The sequence below is a fragment of the Parasteatoda tepidariorum genome, chromosome 1 (genome assembly GCF_043381705.1).
Source record: "Parasteatoda tepidariorum isolate YZ-2023 chromosome 1, CAS_Ptep_4.0, whole genome shotgun sequence".
In the NCBI taxonomy this organism is placed as follows: domain Eukaryota; kingdom Metazoa; phylum Arthropoda; class Arachnida; order Araneae; family Theridiidae; genus Parasteatoda; species Parasteatoda tepidariorum.
Genome location: NC_092204.1, coordinates 6,923,936 through 6,944,835, shown reverse-complemented (window position 1 = coordinate 6,944,835; position 20,900 = coordinate 6,923,936). Strand labels below are relative to the sequence as shown.

The following is a 20,900-nucleotide window of genomic DNA, read 5'->3' as shown; positions in this document are numbered from 1 at the left end:
TTTTTTTTTGTTTCAATTGCTTTTGAGTTACCCATCAGAAAGTTGAATTTTTATAATCTGACTGCTATTTAATGCCTTTGAAAATAATATTCTTTTGCTATTCTGCTGTGTAATATAAAAATCACAATCAGCTAAATATTGAATTTTTTTTTAAAATCATTTTTCTGAAGTTCTATTTTGTCTTTAATAGTATTAGCAATTCAATAAAACTTTATTCTTTACTTTTTTTTTCTTCGTTTTTTTTGAAAATAGGGTAAAATATGGAAGAGAGATGTTTAGCTTTAAAAGTTCCTTTCAAAAATTAAGAAGCTATTTTTATTTTTTCTGTTTTGTTTTTGTATGTAATCTTTTATGGGCGTTTTTAAGATAGCTCTATTTTTACATTAATTATACCTTTTTTAATGTTTTATGGATAATTTTTTTCCCAGAAAATTTTTATGTTTAGCATTGAAGTTCTGTTTTAAAAATTAAAAAGAAAAAAAATTTATATTTCCCTTTTTCTTTTTTTCAACTTTACACAGTTTTTTATTTATCTTAAATATTTCTAATTATAAGTTTTCCCCCCCTTAACCTCATAGCTAAACAGGGTTCCAGGTTATGGAGAACAGGGAAAACCTAGAATTGTCGGATAATTTTATTTTAACTCTAAAAATCAGGGAAAGTTGAAAAGGGCAATTTTTTTACAAAAACCTAGAATAATCCTATATCATACCTGGAAAATAACCAGTCTTAGAATTGTCAGTAACAGTTATCAGTTTTTGAGATTTGATTTAAATAATTCTAACATCTATTATAATTATTTGTTATTTCACATCTCACATTTGTTATTTCCCATTGTTTGTAATTTTAGTCAGACTGAAATGTTCTCTTCCTAATTTAATATTTTTTTCATATTGTTTAATGGCATTTGGAGTATTGAATGGCATCATTTCCGAAATAAAACTCCTTTTGTATTTACTTCGAATAAATTAAAAATGGGCAATGGTGGCAAATTGTCTCATGGCATGCTAAACTACATTATTAGTTCAGAAAAAAAAGAGGAAGTCGAACTGTCAATTCAATACAATGATAAATAAAATGTGCTTATTTGTATGATATTTTTGAGAAATATTTTTTTTGTTTGTAAAAATCAACTTTTTACCAAAATTCAAATTTAGTTACAACTTTTTGTTTTGAATCAATCTTGTATTTTAGTACGAAATAGATATGTAGAGAACATGAAAACAGTTATGCTCCCTTTCATGGTCTTAATTTATGGCACATTGATTTACTAAGTTATTTACTGGGTTGCCACAGGCGACTGAATTGCAACTATTTTTGACATGAGGCGACTGGCCACTTTTTTTGCTCGAAAAGGCTAGAAAAGCATATATTTTCAGGAAAAGGAGACTGTTGGGAGATTTTTCTGTGCTCCTAGCGATGTTTTTTATATCATAAATTGGGTAGAAAACCTGCTGCCTGTGGAGCTTCTGAACAAGCCAAATTTTTTTCTTTTCTTAAAAAAATACAAAAATTTAAACATTTTTAATTGCAAATTTGAGTCATCACTTTTTAATTTGTCCAGTTTGCACAGATTCCATTGCAAGTCTCTTGTTTCTCGATCGCCTTTTCAATGGCTATTGCTACGGAATTCTGAATAATTTTAAAACACTCAATTTTTAATATGATATTACGATGCGTGCATTTCGAATTTGAGTAATCACTTTTTACAATATATCTATCTATATATATATATANTATATTGTAAAAATGCGTGCTAAATCAATTATTAATAAGGGAATATTTTTTTTATGGAAAAGTATTTTTTGAATGAATTCTAGTAATTAAAAAGTGCTTAATTTTTTGCAAATATACAAATTTTTTTGGTATAAAAAGTTAGTGCTAGAACATAAACGTTTGTATAAAAAATTTTATTTTTGCCACCAACTTGACTAAGTGGATCATGGTATATGACAATTATGTCATTTAATAAAATTTTAGTCATATTTTTGATGAATATTTGTTCTAATTTAGACAACTATTTTCATAGTTTTTGGCAGTTACTTTCATGCTTTAGACTACTAAAAGCAACTTTACTCATTTTTTTCTGTGGCAATCTTGTATTTAATTAATTAGTTATATATTTGAGTTCTTATTATTTTAAAACACTTTGTTTGCAAATGTTAGGTGACAGATTTAATCAATGAGATCAAGCTGACCCTCTCAGAGATTGTTTTTGGATGGTCTTGCCAAGGATCCTTGACGAAGGACGAAATTTTGCGAGTCTTGGCATATTTATCAAAGCAAGCTGGTGTTTCAAGCGATGGATCCCTCGATAAACCCACGCTATTCATAGCGATGGCATTTCTATATATCATTGATGTTAGCTGTTTGCAAAATTGTGATGAAGCTGATGGTAATGCTTATTGATAAATGCTTATTTTAAAAAAATCTCAACTAATTTTTTCTTGTTACCAACATAACATGCCAAGTCTCATGTTTCTTAACGAAAACTAATGTATTTTACAACTATCTGTATATTCTCAAATTTCTCCGTATTTATTAAAGAAATTTTTTAATAAAAATTGGCGATCAAATATTTGCTGATGGCAAAAATACTTCTTATTCCTCATCAGATGGTGCTATTGCCAGTACTGTAGTATGTTGAGTGTTAAAAATTTAAGTAATTCACAAAGGCAAAATTTTCCCAATACTTTATACAAGCATTCCTTTGTCTTCTGCATTGGGTTCAAAATTACAAGGCTCCGTAGTTGAGCATTGGTAGATTGAGAAAAATTTGGATTGGCTGTTCAACAACGGTTATAAAATAAAATAGTTTAAGTAATTATTAATAACGTTTTAAAATAATCTTCCTTATATTAGGATTTATACATGTATTTTTTACTTCGCGAAATGTAAGTGCTTTTATAATTTCCAATTTTGAATTTCTCTTTTTGACATATGTGATTAAGGATGATGTATCAAAGCTTCGCTCTTAGCCTAAAAAATGTTGCTAGCAAAATCTCCATTGTTTTATTTCTCCAATGTTGGCAGGTATGTTTTTTTTTTTTTTGTTACATCAAAAACCAGGAAAACATTGATTCCTCAGGGAGTTTAAAAATATAATTAGAAATACTTGTAATTTTGAATATAATTCTTAATTTAGCTTTACAGAAATCTATTTCTGCAATGAATTTTCCCCTTGACCAGGCAGTAATTGATATTTTTTACTATCTGGAATTTAGTTCTAAGAGAAAAGAAAAATTAAAATACTTTCAACAACTTCATGATGTTGAAATGCGTAAAATTTTAAAACATGCCCCTACTCGGTGGCTGTCTCTTGGTTGATGCTTAGGTCGAATTTTAGATCAGTGGGATCCTCTTCTCAGCTTCTTTCTCAGTGAAGTAAAAAGAGAAAGTTTATCTACTAGTCTAAAACAGAATATAACACCCAAAGTAGCAGAAAAGTCATCCAATAATTTGAGCAAAGAACAAGGATCAGAAAGAATTCAACAGGGCCCTTCAAATGCCAAGAAAAGAAAAGTAGACTGTCATCTGCCAGAGTCCAAAAAAAAAGAAAATAGGTAAAGCAGCAAATAAAAATAATTTTGTAGAAAGAGAAGAAAAAATAATCTTCTAATATTAATAAGGCATTTTGCTCTTTTGTCTTATTTGCCTGAGCGGACTTTGAAAGAATAAATACACTTTTGCAAACAAGTTCACCTCTAATACATAATCTGAAGCAAATACTTACAAATCTATTGAAAACCATATTTTTTTATTTTACTGATGCTAATTGTCTAAAAAAGTTTGAGTTGATTAAAGTCCCCTTTCAGGATCCTACTGTTCAAAAAAATGATGGCGATCTACGAGTAGGCAATCGCAAATTAAGTATATTGGAATCCTTAACAATTGAAGAAAGAAACGAATTTTATGCAGAAGTCAGGAAGTTTTTTGTAGCTTTGTGTGAATACCTTGTAAAGAGATTTCCTCTAAATGATGAGATATTGGAGCATGCTGAGGTGGCAGATTTGGCCAAAATTTCTTCTAAGTCTTTCGCCAGTATAAGATACTTTGTTAAAAAGTTTATTTTTTTATTAACAAGAGAAAATGAAGAAAGTGAAGATGAAGCTATAGATAATCTAGAGACTGAATTCAATTCCTTGCAAGTTGAACACTTAAGCATTTCCTCTGATCCTATGGATCAACAAGTTGCAACTTTGATTAATATCTATGACGCAGTAGGTTGCCCCAAATATAAAAAAATTTCAAAAGTATTGAAAGCTATATTGACTATACCTCACAGCAACGCTGAATGCGAAAGGGTGTTTTCTGTTTTGAAAAAAAATAGGACTCAACTTCACTCATCGATGTCTGATGAGACTCTCGAAAAACTTTTAATAATTAAGTCTAAAGAAGGTAGACTTTGTTTTGAAAGAGACTTTTCATAAGAATTTTTAGTAAAAGCAAAAAGTGCTTCTAAAGCATCTTTACAAAAATGATTTTTATAATGTTATTCTCTTTCCATAATTTCTATTAAGTTTATATACAGTGCATACTACTATATTGTAATTAAACTAATGTTAATGTAATGTTAAAATTTTACATATTTCCCTTTAATCAAGAATTAATAAATGAATATTGTACCATCAAGTAGCTGGTCAAAGGTTTTCTTAAAATGTTTTTCCTTTTCTTGTTTTAAAATAAAGGTGAGTATATTGCTTTCTTATGCTCATATTATAGTGAATTTATGAATAAATAATTGAAATCAGCTTTTTTTATAAATTCTTTTGTAATTAGTATGCATTTGCGAATCTTCTGCATTTTTTGGCATTTCTTCTGCATTTTTTTTTTGTCTATCTTCTGCATTTTTATAACTAGAGGTTGGCAGCTATGAATTAGTGCTGTCATTTTATGCTGTGCTACTCTTATTTATTTTATTGTAATAATTGCTAATTTTATTACTAATTTGGATTTCATGAAAAATAATTGTAATTTTTTTTTTAAACTTTTTATTAAATAAGTATTTTTTTTAAAATTTAAATTACATATTAAGATACTTAAAATGTTATTTCTGAAAATTAATATATTGATTTGAGCTTGTTAAAGTTAATGAATTTATTAAGTTGAAAATATAAATCTATTTATTTTTGAATAAATTTAACATTGCTTTTAGGCATGAAAAAATGAACAAGTTTTAATACGAGAATTTTTTACTTGACATGCATTGTTTATACAAAAAAAATCTATTTCAGGAATCATTCAGAAGTTAAATTTATTCAGCATTCCTGATATAGGATCTACAATTCATAAGTTGTTAGTTTTAAATCAAGATAAATGGAAAGTTCCAGAACTAAAATCTGTTCTTCTCTTCGCCTGGGGTGTTACTCTTACAACCTTATCACGATTCTCTGCAAACCTTCAAGGTATTTCTTTATTTTTTCAAATGAAAGTGTATGTATTTAAAACTTATTTTATGGATGTGTTTTAAAACTCACAGTTAGAAAATAATTTAATATTATGCTGGTGTAGGAAATTCAGAGAATTTGCAGACTTGGCCGATTAACTCTAGAACTACTGGACTCATTTTAATAAAATTTGATATGTACATACATTGATACAATACAAAGCAAATAACCATTTAACAATTGTAACAAACACTCGAGATCGTGCGTAACACTCATTGGAGTCTGAAGGCATGAAACAGCGGTTGCAGAATAAACAACAACAACAAAAATGGGTTAATAGGGGGTATGGTCCTCTCTTACAGATATACAGGCCTTGCAGTGTGATTTAATACTTAAAATAGGGCAGTTTATCATTTCCTGCGGCAATTGGCTTGAATTATCTTGTGTCAATGTCATACCTTCTGATTCCAATGAGTGTAATGCATGATCATGCATGTGTATTACAATTATTGCATAGTTATTTGTTTTGTATTGTATCAATATATGTACATATCAAATTTCATTAAAATTGATCCAGTGACTCTAGAGATAATCGACCAAGTCTACGAATTCTCTTACACCAGTGAATATAATTTTATACAGGGGTCGCATTCCCCCTAAAATTCATAAAATTCCTCAAACTATGTGCAAACCCTAAAATTCCTAAAAATCTGATAAAATTTTGTTGGTGTTCCTAAAAAATTAGAGTTATAGGCTAAATATAAATAAAAAAGCAATAATCTAAAATATAAGAATTTAACTACATTATTTAAAACTGTTTTAATTTTGCCACATGGGAATTCTGATCCTGAGAGAGGTTTTTCGATAAATAAAGCAATGCTTAATGTGAGTCACCATGAGAATACTATTATGTCTCTTAGACTAATCAAAGATACCATTCGAAATTATGGAGGAGTGTTGAAGATCACCACAACACTATTGAGGGCAGTAAAAGAATCTCACAAATCATATCAAGAATATATTAGAAAAATGATCATGATTAATTTGTTTTTCTCTAACTTCTAATATAAATTGCTGATTTGAAATCTAATAATATCACACAATAGTTTTTCTTAATAAAGTAAGGTAAAGGGTAATAATAAAGTTTTGATTAAGAAGGTAAAAATTAAATAAAAATCCAAGTTGGTGTTAATTTATTTTTTCTCTTCATTTATTCTCACTTTTGCCTGTTCCTGAATTATGCACTTAATTTCTGATAGGTAATATGTAAAGTTGAAATTTCATTTTTACACTTTAGAGATTTCATTCTTGACTTAGCTTCAGAGCTTTATTTTATGGCTTGCAATTATTTATGATATGTGTGGATGAATTGTAATAATCTTCTGTTATGTAATAAACTACTGTGTGATCTGTTTTTATCCTAGCAAAATCATATATTACCCCTAAAATTTACCTAAAATTTTTTGAAAAAAGTTCCTAAAGTTACCCTAAAATTTTAAAAACTTTGCTGCTACCCCTGTTTATAATATGAGATGTACTTACTTTCTCAGAAGTTGATATGATTAAATTTTTGTGGTTCATATTTATTAATCTAAAAATAATTCAATTTAGCATTCAATGTGGATGACTGTACAGATGATGACGAGAAAACTATTGATCTTGCTATAGATCAAAACGCATTTTTGTCCCTGAGGAGTCTCATAGTGAAAAATTCTACTTTTCATAACCAGGTTTGTTTTAAATAAACCCTTTTTTTTATTAATCTTTTGATTAAATGATTATTTTTCCGATGCTGTAACCATGGTTATGTTTTGGACGTTAAGCAATTGTTTTAATAGATTTAATAAAGCAGTGTTTTCACTACAGCGTGAGAACGCGAGAATCTCACATATTTTTTTCTTTTCTCACATTAAAAAATGATTACTGCGAGAAGTTCGCACACTCAATGAATGAAATTTAAAATGCACAAATCTCTCAAATTTTGGAGAAAATTTCGTTTTCCGTCATTTTAAATAAAATCCGCCATTTTGAAAAAAGACATGAGAACAAGTGTTGAGAAAACAAATGAGTCCTTTATTATAAGTTGTTTAAAGTTAGCTTTATTTTTAGCCGTTAATGAGTTACTAAACTCCGTCATCGACAATTTACTGCAATTAGTAAAAGTTTAAATCTGTAAAAACTATGCTGGATGACCTAACAAGAAGTATGAACATGGAAACAACTTCAACGAACTTCGCTATTCTATAGCAGAAATAATTAAAAATCCTATGCTGGCAGATGTAGAGGATAGGAAAGTGTGTGCGCAATGCTAGAAATTTAATTAGTGATTCCAAATAGTTTAACATTTGTTGCAAGGTCATTTAGCACCCAAAACCTAATTAAGGCAAAATATTGTCACAGATTGGCTGATGAGCATTTGAGCAACCTAATGAGAATAGCTGATGAAAAAGTAGAACATTTTCCATATGATGATGCAGCAAAAATATTCAATGGTTTAGAAATTAGAAGGTGTTAAAAATGTATTACAATTAAAGAAATATTTTTTTCCAAGTCTATTCGTGTTTTTTTAATTTTTAGAAATCTCACTTAACTCTTTGAAATCTAACCCTGATTTTTAGAAAGGGTAAGAAGTTCTCTCCAATTTTTTTTCTGTAATGAAAACACTGTAAAGAATAATTTAATGTCGTATTTTTTACAACACATTATTAGAAATAGTTTGTACACCTATTTCTTAGGTTCTAAAACTTGTTGATTTTTCTGATAGACATATTTAAAAGCAAAACTTGGAAAAATTTAAACTAGATTACTTTATACTGAACTATAAGTTATGTACTGCTGAATTGTTTTTCTTTTTAATAATATTCGAACAAGTCTATTTTTTCATTTTTTAACTTTTTTTTTTCTTTTCAAGAATGGAAAACTTTTTTAGTTTGTTTAATTTTTACTGTTTTTTTTGTTCTAATTATAGTGCATCATTACATTTCATATAGACTTTATTTTTTATTGCCACTTTTTTCTTTACGATAAGACAGATGATACAGGTAACATAGTAAAGTGTGGTTTTCATCGTTGAAGTCACATTTCAGAAGCGAGAAAAAAAATTTTTTCTGTTTTCTTTTGCTTTTTTTTAAAACTTTTCTTTTTTTCAAAGTTTCTATTATGACACAGAATTTTTTAAAGAGCGTTTCTAATGAATGTAGGGTTAGTGTGCACCGGTAAAAGAAAAGAGTAAAACAAAATCTGGGAATTATCACCGAAAACTTACTTTTACCCCAAAGCCGGGAATTGTCAGGGAATTTGATACCCTGTCAAATTGGGAGATTTTACTTTTCCATTTTCAACCATAATTTGCTCTTGGGCAATCGAGGATTTAATAAAAAATCAGAATTTTTTCCGGACCGACTGTCATCAAGTATATCCTCAAGATTTTATTCTTAAGCATTTTTAGAGTGATGTCAATTGGATGTCCAATTTAAATAACTTGAAACTTCTACTCTGAGAGTATTGACTAGTTAGGTTTTTTTTAAATCTACTTTTGTTTATCAATTTTCATCATCCTTAATTAAATTTATGTTTCATAATTTCGGATGATAGCATTATTTAAGTATGTTTAGCTGTACCTTTTTCCAGCAATTAAAACTAGTTTAGCTAGACTTAATATAAGTCACTCAATAGCACAGTGATTGTTTACTTCCTCTTAATGTATTGTGTATAATGTGTACAGGGATAACACAGTGAATTTTTTTCCAGATATGACTAGCAACCCTGTATTTGTTTTCAATTATATTGTATAAAATTATTTAGTATTAAATTTTTCTCTGATGTTTATGAAAATTTCTTCATTTCATTTTAGGAATTCTTCTTGAAACGTGTCCATAGCATTGTCACAGATTTTATTGTATTGATGCCTTTAAAGGTATGTCATTTATGTCTACGAATTAAAAGTAGTAATTTTAATAATTCTGCTATGTTTTTTTTATCACTCTTCATTTTATATTTCTGTGTCTTAGCAGCTTAAATTTTATTGTACTAAATATTTTTCTTTCTTGTCATAATATCATTTTTGTTTCAAGATGAAAAAATGGTTAATACGCTATTTTTTCTTTCGAACTTTCACGATACACTTAGTCTCGCAGTGAACTGAAATTCCTTACCCCATGCCAGAAATTTCACTGTTCTGTACAGTAATTTCTGATAAACTTGTTCTTATCTGAATTTTTTTTATTTAAAAGTATTGAATGTTGACCATATTTTTATTTCATTTCATTAATTAATTTTTTAAAAATGTTGGGGAAAATGAACGAAATATAGGCAGAGCATTACATTATTTAAAGTTCTTTGTTTCCCCCTTCTTAAAAATAGTTGAGTATAGATGTATTGTACTGAAAATATTTTAATTTTTCCGTGAAATGTTTATATTTTTAACCGCTACAGTACCTGGTAATTTATATCCCCCTCTCTCTCATTACTTCCTTGGAAAATTAGTTCTCTTTATTTTAGTTATTATTTATTTTTTAGTTATAAAATACGGCACTTTTTTAATATGTGATAACCTGATTGTTAAAAANATGTATTGTACTGAAAATGTTTTAATTTTTCCGTGAAATGTTTATATTTTTAACCGCTACAGTACCTGGTAATTTTTATCCCCCTCTCTCTCATTACTTCCTTGGAAAATTAGTTCTCTTTATTTTAGTTATTATTTATTTTTCAGTTATAAAATATGGCACTTTTTTTAATATGTGATAACCTGATTGTTAAAAAAAATGAACACGTGTTGCGCATTTTGTATGGGGAGTTTTATGATTTAGTTCTTTTCTTTTTTTTTCAGGTGAAAGAGCTACGAAATAGAGGGGATGAAACAGCTCGCATCATAGAATCACATTTCAGGGAAGGATTAGAGCCTCCATCCAATTTACCTCTGCACTTTGAACACTTATTAAACCTGGTAAAAAATTATTATATTCTTCTTAATTTTTTTATTACAGTCAAATCCTGTGATAAACTAATTCAAGAAACTAGTGCAAAATAATGTTCATAGTGTGTAGCGTTTTCAAAAAGTGCTTATTTTCAATTTTCGTTTTGTAAAAGCCCTTATATGTACTTTTTTTATTGAATGTTTTTGAAAAGAGCTTAATTTTCCCTCTTCGAAAATGAGATTTTTTCCCTCTACCGTGTTGATTTTTGCCACATACTATGCAAAAACTTGATTTTCTCATTGTTCTATTCAACGTTTTCACAATTCATTTTACAAGTTTGATGAAATACTTCAGAGTCCACATATGTATCTACTGAGCTGTGTTGGATTAGTTTCTTGTACTCTCATGTGCAACTCTGTTGCATTTCGCAAGATATTCTCCATTTTAGGCTTAATTTTTCACCCTCTGAAATTGAAACCGAAAAATCTCTCAATCGTTTTATGGAGGCTAATATAATCAAGAAAAAGAGTTCTTTACCAGAAAGTAGTTATTTTATCACGATCATGAAAACTATTTTTAGGGTATCACTTAAACATGCAATAAAATTTTAAAAAAAAATTCTGACTTATTTTTTGTTTGTTTTCATTTGTAATCTGCCCGATTCAGGGGTCTGTCCAGGCTAAAGTTACTACTGTTTAGCGGTACCTTCACAAATTCAACTTTAAGAAAAACGGTAGTTTCATAAAATACTTTTTCTTAAAATTTTATTTTTGTATCCTTTAAACGATAAATCCATGTTTTGATGTTAATCTTTTAATATAATTTTTCACAAATTATGTCTAAATTTTCACAAAATTGGTAACTCTCAGAAAAACTAAGATAGACCCTTGCGCTTATAATCACTATATTATGCTTTGTATTGTGCCTGATATAGAATCATTGCAACTATTCAGTATTATTTTTCTTCTAGATATCAGATTTGTATTTAAAAGATCCCCTTAATTTAGAATTAGCTGCAGATTTTTGGTGTCCATCTGATAGCTTATCAGAATTATCATATTACAATAGACCGTCTCATAGACAGGTAAGAATTTTCAAATCCATTGTTTTTTATGTAATTAAGAAAAGTCCATGTACGGTGCTCAAAATATGTCTCCCAAAATAACATGATATCATTGCTCTTGCCTTTTTTTTTGTCTTTTTTTTTTTTTTTTTTTTTTTTTTTTTTTTTTTTTTTCCTTTTTTTNTGCATTGAGGAAAAAAAGATTTTTAAAAAAAATTACATTTACGATGAAATCAGCATGAATAAAGAGTGTCAAATGGGGGATTTTAAATTTGCATGCTGTAATAAAAGTATTCAAAATTTTTAAAACTATGGGGAAAGTATTAAAATAACTTTTAAAATATGGTTGAAAAATGGAGAGAAATAATTGCCAAAAAAATTTAAAAAATCTCTTAAATTATCAATAAAATCAGCACAAATCAAGTGCGTTAAAAAGTGATTATTTAAATGTCGATTTGAAACTCGCGTGTCGTAACTATTTCATAACAAAAATACTGTTTTTTTAAGAATAATGTTAAGAAGTAAAAATAGTGGCTTACAAAAATCATTTAAATTTACCATAATATCTTAGCAAAGCGCGTAAAAAAGTGATTGTTTAATGACGTGATTCAACTTTGAGATTCATGGTTGACAGATAAGAGGTATTTATTTAAGAAATGTATGCATCTTGGCTTGGGTATATTATGTATCAGCAGTCCTTTGTTTATAATATCTCTCTCTATCCACTGTGTATTAAAACACTTAGAATCAATCTTGAGCCGTGATGGCTCAGGGGATAGAGCATTTGTCTACCAATGAGGTGAACTAAGTTCAAATCGCAGCAATGGTTGGTCGATACGAAATCCGCATCCGGCATGTGCCGACCACAGTGCTGACATTAAATATCCTAATTGATGGACGGTTCTTGGGTTAGAGTGCTTTTGCCATCAGGCTAACCGTGGGTGGTTTTTTTCTCCATGTAATGCAAATATGTGTTAATACCATCAAAAAATTTTTCACAAATGCAAATTTCTCCCAATACTTGATCCAGGAGTTCTTTTGTGTTCTGGATTAGGCTCAAAATTACAAGAGGAATTGAACATTAGTAGTCGTTAACCCAGAATTGGGTTACATTGGTTGGCTCAACGGCGGTTATAAAATAAAATATTTTTACTTTGGTCAAAATGAAAAGTTCTGATAGTAGAACATCGAATAGCTAAGAGCATTGTATGTTTTGATTTCATTGTAAAAGTAGCACTAGAGTTATATTGATGGCTATTCGCCCATGAAATTTGAAAACAACTAAATATGATTTCAGAGAAGAGTGTTTATTATTTTAAATGTTAGGTTTTTTTTAATGGCTAGAAAATATCGGGTTAATCAGCCAATTTTAAATAGGGTCCTAAACCCAAAATTGGGTCGGCTGTTCAACTACAGTTAAAGTAAAATAAATAGAATCAATCTTTAATCATTGAACCCTGGTTTTATGAAAATCATATATTTCACTATGAAGATCAATGATTTAAAAAACAATGTTTTTTCCTCTCCAGATGATTGAAAACTCTTTTATCTAATTGCAGATTGCCTTATTTAAATTTATTCACATTGCTGGAGATTTATTACCTGCTCCACTCTTCATACCTTTTCATGAAATGCTGAGGAGTATATCAAATTCTCCTAGATGTGCCCACAACTGCTTCACGATGCTAAAAATGAATTGCAAAAATGGTATGTTGGTCTAATGTCGTTTGATATATGATTGCTTATTGTGAATTGATATTGCTGTTTTTGTCTACACCAGTTATGGGCAAATTATGGCCTCTGGACCAACTGTAGCCTGTAGGAAGGTTTTATCCGGCCCGCTGATAGTATTTTAACCTGCCGATCTGTAGCGAATATAAACAATATACATTATGCACATAATGCGTAGTGTTTTTAAAAAGTGCTTAAAGGTGCTTTTTTGTTTTTTAAAAGCCCTTAAAGGTGCTTTTTTCATTGGGTGTTTTTAAAAAGTGTTTAATTCTTTTCCCCTTTCAAAAATAAGATTTTTTTCTTTACCATGTCGATTTTCGGAAAGTATTATGTAAAAGCGTACATTTCACATTGTTCTATTCAATGTTTTCACCATTCATTCTACCGCAATCCATTTCGGCGTACTTTCGATCCATAGCGTATGAAAGAGCCAATCATTTTGCATGTTTGATGAATTGTACTGTAGCACCAGGATTTAATATAATCAAATTATTTTTTCTGTTTAAAGCAAGATTTTATAATAATAAATATTTTTATTTTAAATTAATAATTAATTATTTTTACACACCACTGCTTTTCTTTTCATTCCATCTGTTTTTATTTATTTTCATCTCTTATTTCACCTTTTCTTTATGAAATGAAGTAAAATATAAAGAAAAACAATATAAATATTCCTTAAGGTTAATTTACAATAATATATTTCACTTCAGTAACCTAATAAAATTTTTGAAACTATGCTGTACTTAACTTAAAATTGATCAATGAAGTTTTAATATATTTTTTTAATTTAATTTTATTTATTTATTTGAGGTAAGCATCTCAGTTTTAATTTTTTTAGTAACAATTTAATTTCATTTAGAACATTTTAGATCAATCAATTTGCTTAGAGCTTGAAAAATGTATGTATTTAGAGAAAAAATATTTCAGAACATTCTGTAGTTGTTTATTTATTAATTTTTTTGAATAAAGAGGAAAAATAATTTTGTAAAAAAAAATATTAAACATATTTGCATAGCCAACTACAACAATATCTGACATCCTATTCAATTTTTAGGTAAATGGGATAAAAATTATTAGTTATTTATTGGGCCTGTAATTCGTCAATGAAACTGGAGAGGGAGTATTAAAAAGAGATACAAATTTGTTCTAGAATGCATGTTAAATTTTTTTTCCAAAAATTTGGTTCATCTTTTATTCTACAACCGGACACTCTTTCTTGTTCACTGCTTGCTATGCCACTAAATAGAAGTAAAAGGCATATCCATAAATATTGTGCTACAGAAAGATTATTTAATTTTATGCAGGCAATAAACAAAGCTATTATTATAATTTTTCCTGTGCCCAGAAAAATTTATTATAGGTTAATAATAGAGTAAAAAATTGTATTTATTCTTCTTTTTAATGCACAGTGATTATTTTTTTTCCAATATAATTTATTTTTTATTGTATATAAAAATAGTGAATTTTGTCAAAATTTTTTCCCATATTTAAAAAAAAAAAATTTTTTTTTTATTCCATGATTTTTAAAATGATTAAATTTAAGAAAATATTACTTAAATATGAGTTTCATTTATATTGTTAATATATTACATTGTTGTTAATATATGTTGCATAATTAAAATGAGTGATTTTACAACTAATTTTTATAAGATGGATATTGTTATAAAACATGTTAAATCTGACCATTTCAACCAGAAATAGAAGACAATTTAAATTTAAGGAAGCTATTTAATTAAAAAAATAATATTTGTAGCATTAAAATTAAAGTAATTTTCTGTCATTATAATGCTTATCATTAACTTAAATTTCTATCGAATTTGAGAAATTTACCTCTAACACTGACATAAAAAATTTCAAATTAATTATGTATCACATTTCACAAACAACTGCATAGAATTTTTTATTCAAATGTCAGCTTCAAAATTCAGTCAAGTTTACATTTAAATTACAAACAAATTCACAGAGTTTAGACAATTTGTAAATTAGTAATCATTTTTTACTTTCAAGCGATTCACATCCTACAGCAACAATTTAATCCATTTAATTTGAACTTATAATAATCAGTTTTTATAAAACAAATTGTTTTTTGTTCGGTTATGATATACTAAATATTTAATGTAAAAATTTTATGATTATAAACTTTTGTTTTATAAGATAGTTTTTCTAAGAAATTAATGTTCATTTTTATTCCCACACCATGGAATTGCCCAAATGTAAAAAAACCTATTAACTCATCTAAACTAGGAAACCATGTTAGATTGGAATTCTTAATATGTTCTAATTTCCATTAAGAAAGAAAAAAAAATGATAAAAGTTAAAGAATTTTATCTATTTTTTTCTCTCTATAGAATATGCAACAAGAAATTGACAATTTTTCCTTTACAAATACTGAATATGTCTTAAAATAATAGTGCTAATTTGAAGCAAACAACATTATTTAAACATTTGATTTATGATATCGGTATCGGTTTAAAGAAAATTATTTCAATAAATTTTATGAAGAGCACTGTTTGTATAAAATACAGTGTAAAATGGCTCTATATTGAAATATAAATAAATATTAAAATTTATTTGTTTCTAATCACCTGGAATTATTTTCTTTTGCTTAATAAAAATATATTAAATAGTACTTATCCAAGGCTGTTTTGGGTCATTGCTATTTGGTACATTTTGTGCAAAAACTATTTAACGCTTACAAATAATTTTATTCATTAAGAGCGCTATTTTCTGCAAGCTAAACATATTGTTTCCTCCACATCTATTTAAGATGATATATTTAAAAAATAACATTTTATATGAAATACACAGGGATGAAAGACTTCCGCAAAAGAGCTGAAATCCGCTTTTTTTCTCCCAATTTTTAAAATTTCCGACCATGTTCCAAAAACTAAAGTTTTTGGGCAGTCCAATTAGAGTACCCAAGACTCCCGAATAATAGTCGGATTACCGCAACTTCCGCTATTGAGTGGAAAGGAGTTTAAGCATTTTGTTCCCGACCGCCGTTATTTGATTTAATTTATTAGGCTGATTTTCGGAATTTTAAATATTTGGAACTGCGCCGGAATCTGCTAAAATCGCGATTTTTAATCCGACGAATTTAATATCAATCATCGATTTTCATATTTAACTGACTTAAAAGTTACGTGTTGCAACTTAAAAGCCGTACTAGCAATTCCTATTCTCTCAATTTAAAAATCCAATATTGCAATTTGTATTTAAGCGTTTTTAAAACCCAATATCGTGATTTGTATTCTCGCAAGTTTAAAATCCAACATCGCTATTCCTATTCACGCATTTTTAAATCCAATATTGCGATTCGTTATCACGCAGTTGTAATATCAGACATCGTTTTTCTTATATGTACGCAATTTTAAAATTACTCATTGAAATTCGTATTCTCATGATCTAAAAATTATGCATCACGATTCTTAATTACGCAATTTAAAAATTCAATATTGCAATTTGTATTTTCGTGTTTTTACAATCTAACAGCGCGATTAATATTCACGTGATTTTAAAGTCCAAAATCGCGATTCATATTCACGCGATTTTAAAATGCAATATCGGGGTTCGTATTCACACGATTTTAAAATCTAATATCGCTATTCTTGAAAGAAGTAGAAGTAAGTTTTCTCTTGAATTAGTTACTGTAAAGATGTATATTTTTCATTAGTAAGTCATTTAATAGTCGTGCCTTCCTATAATTGCTTAATTTTTTTTAATATAGTAGTGGTCAAAATTTTAAAATTATATTTAAGAAAAATTTAAAGTGAACTGCTTAAATGCTTCTGCCACTTTAAATATTAAATAAAAATTTCCCAGCATAGTTAAAAGTTGCTTTTATAAATCTCAGTATCAAATAGAGCACTCCCCCCCCCTATTCTCCCAGTGGCCTGCATTGTAAAAGCTCAGCTTTTTTTTATTTTTGTCCACTTTCATGCCTGAATACTACACTATTATATTGACTAATACACTAATATTGATACTTTTCTTGTACCTATACTACACTTTAGCAAGGGGGAAAAAAACACGCTGACCTGGAAATTTTAAAAATTTTACTGGAAAAATCAGGGAAATTTGAAACCTGATTTGAGTGACCACCCTGAAGGTGAATGCATGAGATCGTCATCTTAAACAACTGACGAAGATCGAACCTGTACCTTTTTGTTATTTAATCCTTTTAGCATTGGTCTAACATTTACAATGATCTCAGCGCAAACCAAGCGAAGAGTGATTACTTAAATTTTGTATGTTGTGTAATAATCTTAGCACGTTAACACAATGTACTGAAAAGGAAGCATTTTGGTGATTGCTGGTACAAGTGAAAAAAGAAAGAAAAAAATCTCAAATTTCACAAAGAATTTTATTTTCTAGGCAATCAAAATATTGTTTCCTGGGATCATTTCTTTTCCACCTTACATCGTTATTACAGTAGCTTACACGAAGAAGTACCATCTGCATTCGATCGTCAGCGCACCTACCCACAAAGAATGCATGCTAAGGTCATCACACCGCTGGAATTGGATGGTTTGATCTCTGTGTTGAAGCTTATTTCTCAAATAGTTAAATTGGTATTTACCCTCTTGCTTCTTTTAAAAATTAGTATATTTTATAAATTACTGCCCAGATAGCAAAATAAGGTTTATTTTCACTCAGCAAAAACCTTTTAATGTAAACCTTAAAGGGTTTCTTATATGGTCTATGTGTAAACCTTCTAATCTTAAAACAAGATCTGTGACAATCCGCTCTATTCTACTCACATTACTCTAATGCAAAACCTTGGAAAGCAATCATCTGTATAAAACCTGAAAATCGAGGTTGTCTTAGGGTTTTCAAGCGTGAAACAAATCTTCGAATAAAGCTAGTCTCAAGGTGAAAATAATCTTAAATCTAGTTAATTATAAGGTTTCTTTTCACAACGTTTGTATGCTCAGCTAAAATCCACCTGGTTGTAAGATGTTAATGGACAATGCAATTTGATCCTATTGCTTGTGTGATGTCAGCTAAAACGTCATTATGGACCTAAATGACCAATTTGCCTTAGTGACAATACTTTTAAAAAAAAGCTTTAAAACTAACTTAGAACTTTAGGATGAAAGGTTTAAAACTGCAACATTTTTGCTTTATTGAAAAAAGGTTTTTAATACAAACGTTTTCCTGACAAAAAGAAAATTCCGGCACAAGATTGCTATAAAGTTGCATGCTTTCTAAGTAGTATCTTTTATTGGTGTTTATTTTTAGTTAAATAGTATATCGTCATTGAGTTTTTAAATATGAACGCAGCTCAGAATGCATATTTACAAAAGTGGGCAAAGCGTGTGGAAATGCGTGTTTACAAAAAATGGACTACAAAAAAGCGCTTTTTCAGTTTTAAACCTAAATTTAACGACTAAGTAAAAAGAATTTGTGTGCTTATGTTTCCTGACTTATCCAATTACAAAGCACCATCATTACAAACCGAAGTCCTGGATTTGAGGCTCAGTATGACTAGGTATGTTACAGAAATAACTTAACAGACAATCTCTTCATATTCAGAACTATAAACAATTAAGTGGATTTTAAGAAGACCAATTTAATAAAATAGACCATGGAATTCATACAAATGAAGGATATCATATTTGTGTGGCGTTTATGAAAAGTCTGGGAGAACAGGGAAAACCTGGAATTGTCAGGGAATTTTATTTTAACTCCAAAAATCAGGGATAGTTGCACTTTTTTTTACAAAAACCTGGAGTATTCGTATATGATACCTGGAAAATAACCATCTTAACATTGTCAGTAACATTAATCAGTTATTGAGATTCGAGTTAAATAATTCTAACATCTATTATAATTATTTGTTGTAAAAATTTCACATTTTAGTCAAACTGAGATGTTCCTTTCCTCATTTTATAATACTTTTTTTTTACACAGAAAATCTAATATTTCACATTACAAATAAAAGAATCAGAATAGGGTCTCAATTTTAATTGAAATATACCTGGAAAAGTCTGGGAATTTTTTTTTCTGAAATTGAGTGGGAACCCTGAAAGTGCTTAAAATGTGCTTACTTTTGATTTACGTTATTTAAAAGCCCTTAGAGGTGCTTTTTTTATGCATGATTTTCACAATTTTCTCTGCAATATTTATCAGAAACTAGTTATTTTATCATGATTTTGTAAAGTTTCTGAACATTTTTTTAAATTTATTGATTATATTTTTAAAAATTAAGAGCTTTAAGCTATAGAAAAAAATAATTTTTATTACAGATCCTAATTATGATTTTTTTTTGGGGGGGGGGGGAAAGTAATTTACAATATTTTTTGGGTGCTTAAAAAGTACTTCAGAGATGATTGTGCTCCGGAAAAAATCCGGATTTCCGGATTTTTTGCTAACTACGATCCGGAAGTTTCCTGAAATCCAAGGTACAGAAGTTTTAAGAAATCATCGATTACATTTATGAATAAAAATTCTTGTATTTTGTTTAAAAAATGGTAGAACTAGAATTTATTCTTGGCATCTCTTTCATTTGTAATTATTTTTTTAGTAATATAATGAATGTGATTAGAGATAAAAGTAAACTTATAAGTAATTATTCATTTCAATTATACTGCATATAATTTATTTAGAATATCATTTTTTGAAAATATCAAAAATTTAAATTTATAAGACATTAATATTTTGAAATGCATCATTAATGATTTTATTCAAGAAATTTTCTGGATTTTTGAGTTGGGCTCACAATCACCCCTGGTACTTAAAAGGTGCTAATTTTTTGTTGAAAAATCTAGCTACTCACTCTGTTTTATTAATTCATTTGTTTGGAAAAGATAATCAAATGCTAGGTCTATTTCAGTGAACACATAGTTTGACCTGTGTTCATTTTTATAATTATGTGTTTCAAGCCGGGACCTTTTTCACAACCACACAATTTAAGCTTTGTGCATTTTTATAAGCACTTATTTCGATCTTTGTCCAGATTTAATGTTTCACTGACTAAATTTTATTGTAGGGGGTGCAACCTTTTCAAAGGAGGGCTATTATCTATAGTCCATTCCACCTTAAGTTGGCACTGGAGAGAAAGGCAGGTAGACCGGATTACAGCTGTTGTCATGAAAACTGGGTTACTCTTTAAGTCAGTTGGGGGATGAGGTAGCAAAAAAAGGGAGAAAGTGGCCAGTATTGGCGTTTAAGAAAGCAAAACGCTGATTTTATTTTTATTTTTTAAACCAAGAATCGTACTAAAATTTTGAATAGAATACGGATTAAGATTTTTTAGAGCATTTCTAATAATTATTATTTTAAGATACGAGTTGTAAGCTGATTTCTTAATTAGCATTTATAAGGCAGATTTTCTTATTAGATGCTCATAAATACTTTGTTTTAAATATTTATTTTTATATGCCTATGTTTTTTTAAAATTTACTGTTCTTTTTTTTATGTATAAAAAATTCAAATTTTTTTTTTCATGAAAGTTTCTATTTTTTTCTGAAGTATGTTTGCTTTTAAGAGACAAAAGAACTTACCTAAAAAAAATAATTCTCAAAAATGGTAAAAGGGTTTTTAGTAATATCCACATGGGGGGCACGTACTGCTTGTACGCCCCTCGTAAATTAAACTGTAAATAAATGACGGACCATGTGTCTTTTCATTATTTTATTTAGACACAAACATGACATAGAAAAGGTAAAGGTAGATATTGGGGAAAACTCCCGCAAAGAGAAAGCTGCCGTTCTCTTAAACATGAAAACATCATCTGCCCTGCAAAGGTGCTCGTAACAGTACGCGCATACGCGGACATCCTGTTTTCAGCTACCATGT

General features: G+C 28.6%; 1 protein-coding gene across 2 annotated transcripts in view; it reads left to right on the top strand.

Moving 5' to 3' along the window:
• The window catches only part of LOC107453018 (nuclear pore complex protein Nup205), a 100,221-nt gene that overhangs the window by 21,772 nt on the left and 57,549 nt on the right, over nucleotides 1-20,900 (top strand). For both annotated transcript variants that reach the window (XM_043044863.2, XM_071184022.1), the window contains exons 6-13: nucleotides 2,167-2,395; nucleotides 5,235-5,405; nucleotides 6,999-7,117; nucleotides 9,241-9,303; nucleotides 10,219-10,335; nucleotides 11,277-11,390; nucleotides 12,929-13,076; nucleotides 17,475-17,671. In XM_043044863.2, coding sequence (XP_042900797.1) covers nucleotides 2,167-2,395; nucleotides 5,235-5,405; nucleotides 6,999-7,117; nucleotides 9,241-9,303; nucleotides 10,219-10,335; nucleotides 11,277-11,390; nucleotides 12,929-13,076; nucleotides 17,475-17,671 — 1,158 coding nt within the window. The remainder of the gene's footprint in view (nucleotides 1-2,166; nucleotides 2,396-5,234; nucleotides 5,406-6,998; nucleotides 7,118-9,240; nucleotides 9,304-10,218; nucleotides 10,336-11,276; nucleotides 11,391-12,928; nucleotides 13,077-17,474; nucleotides 17,672-20,900) is intronic.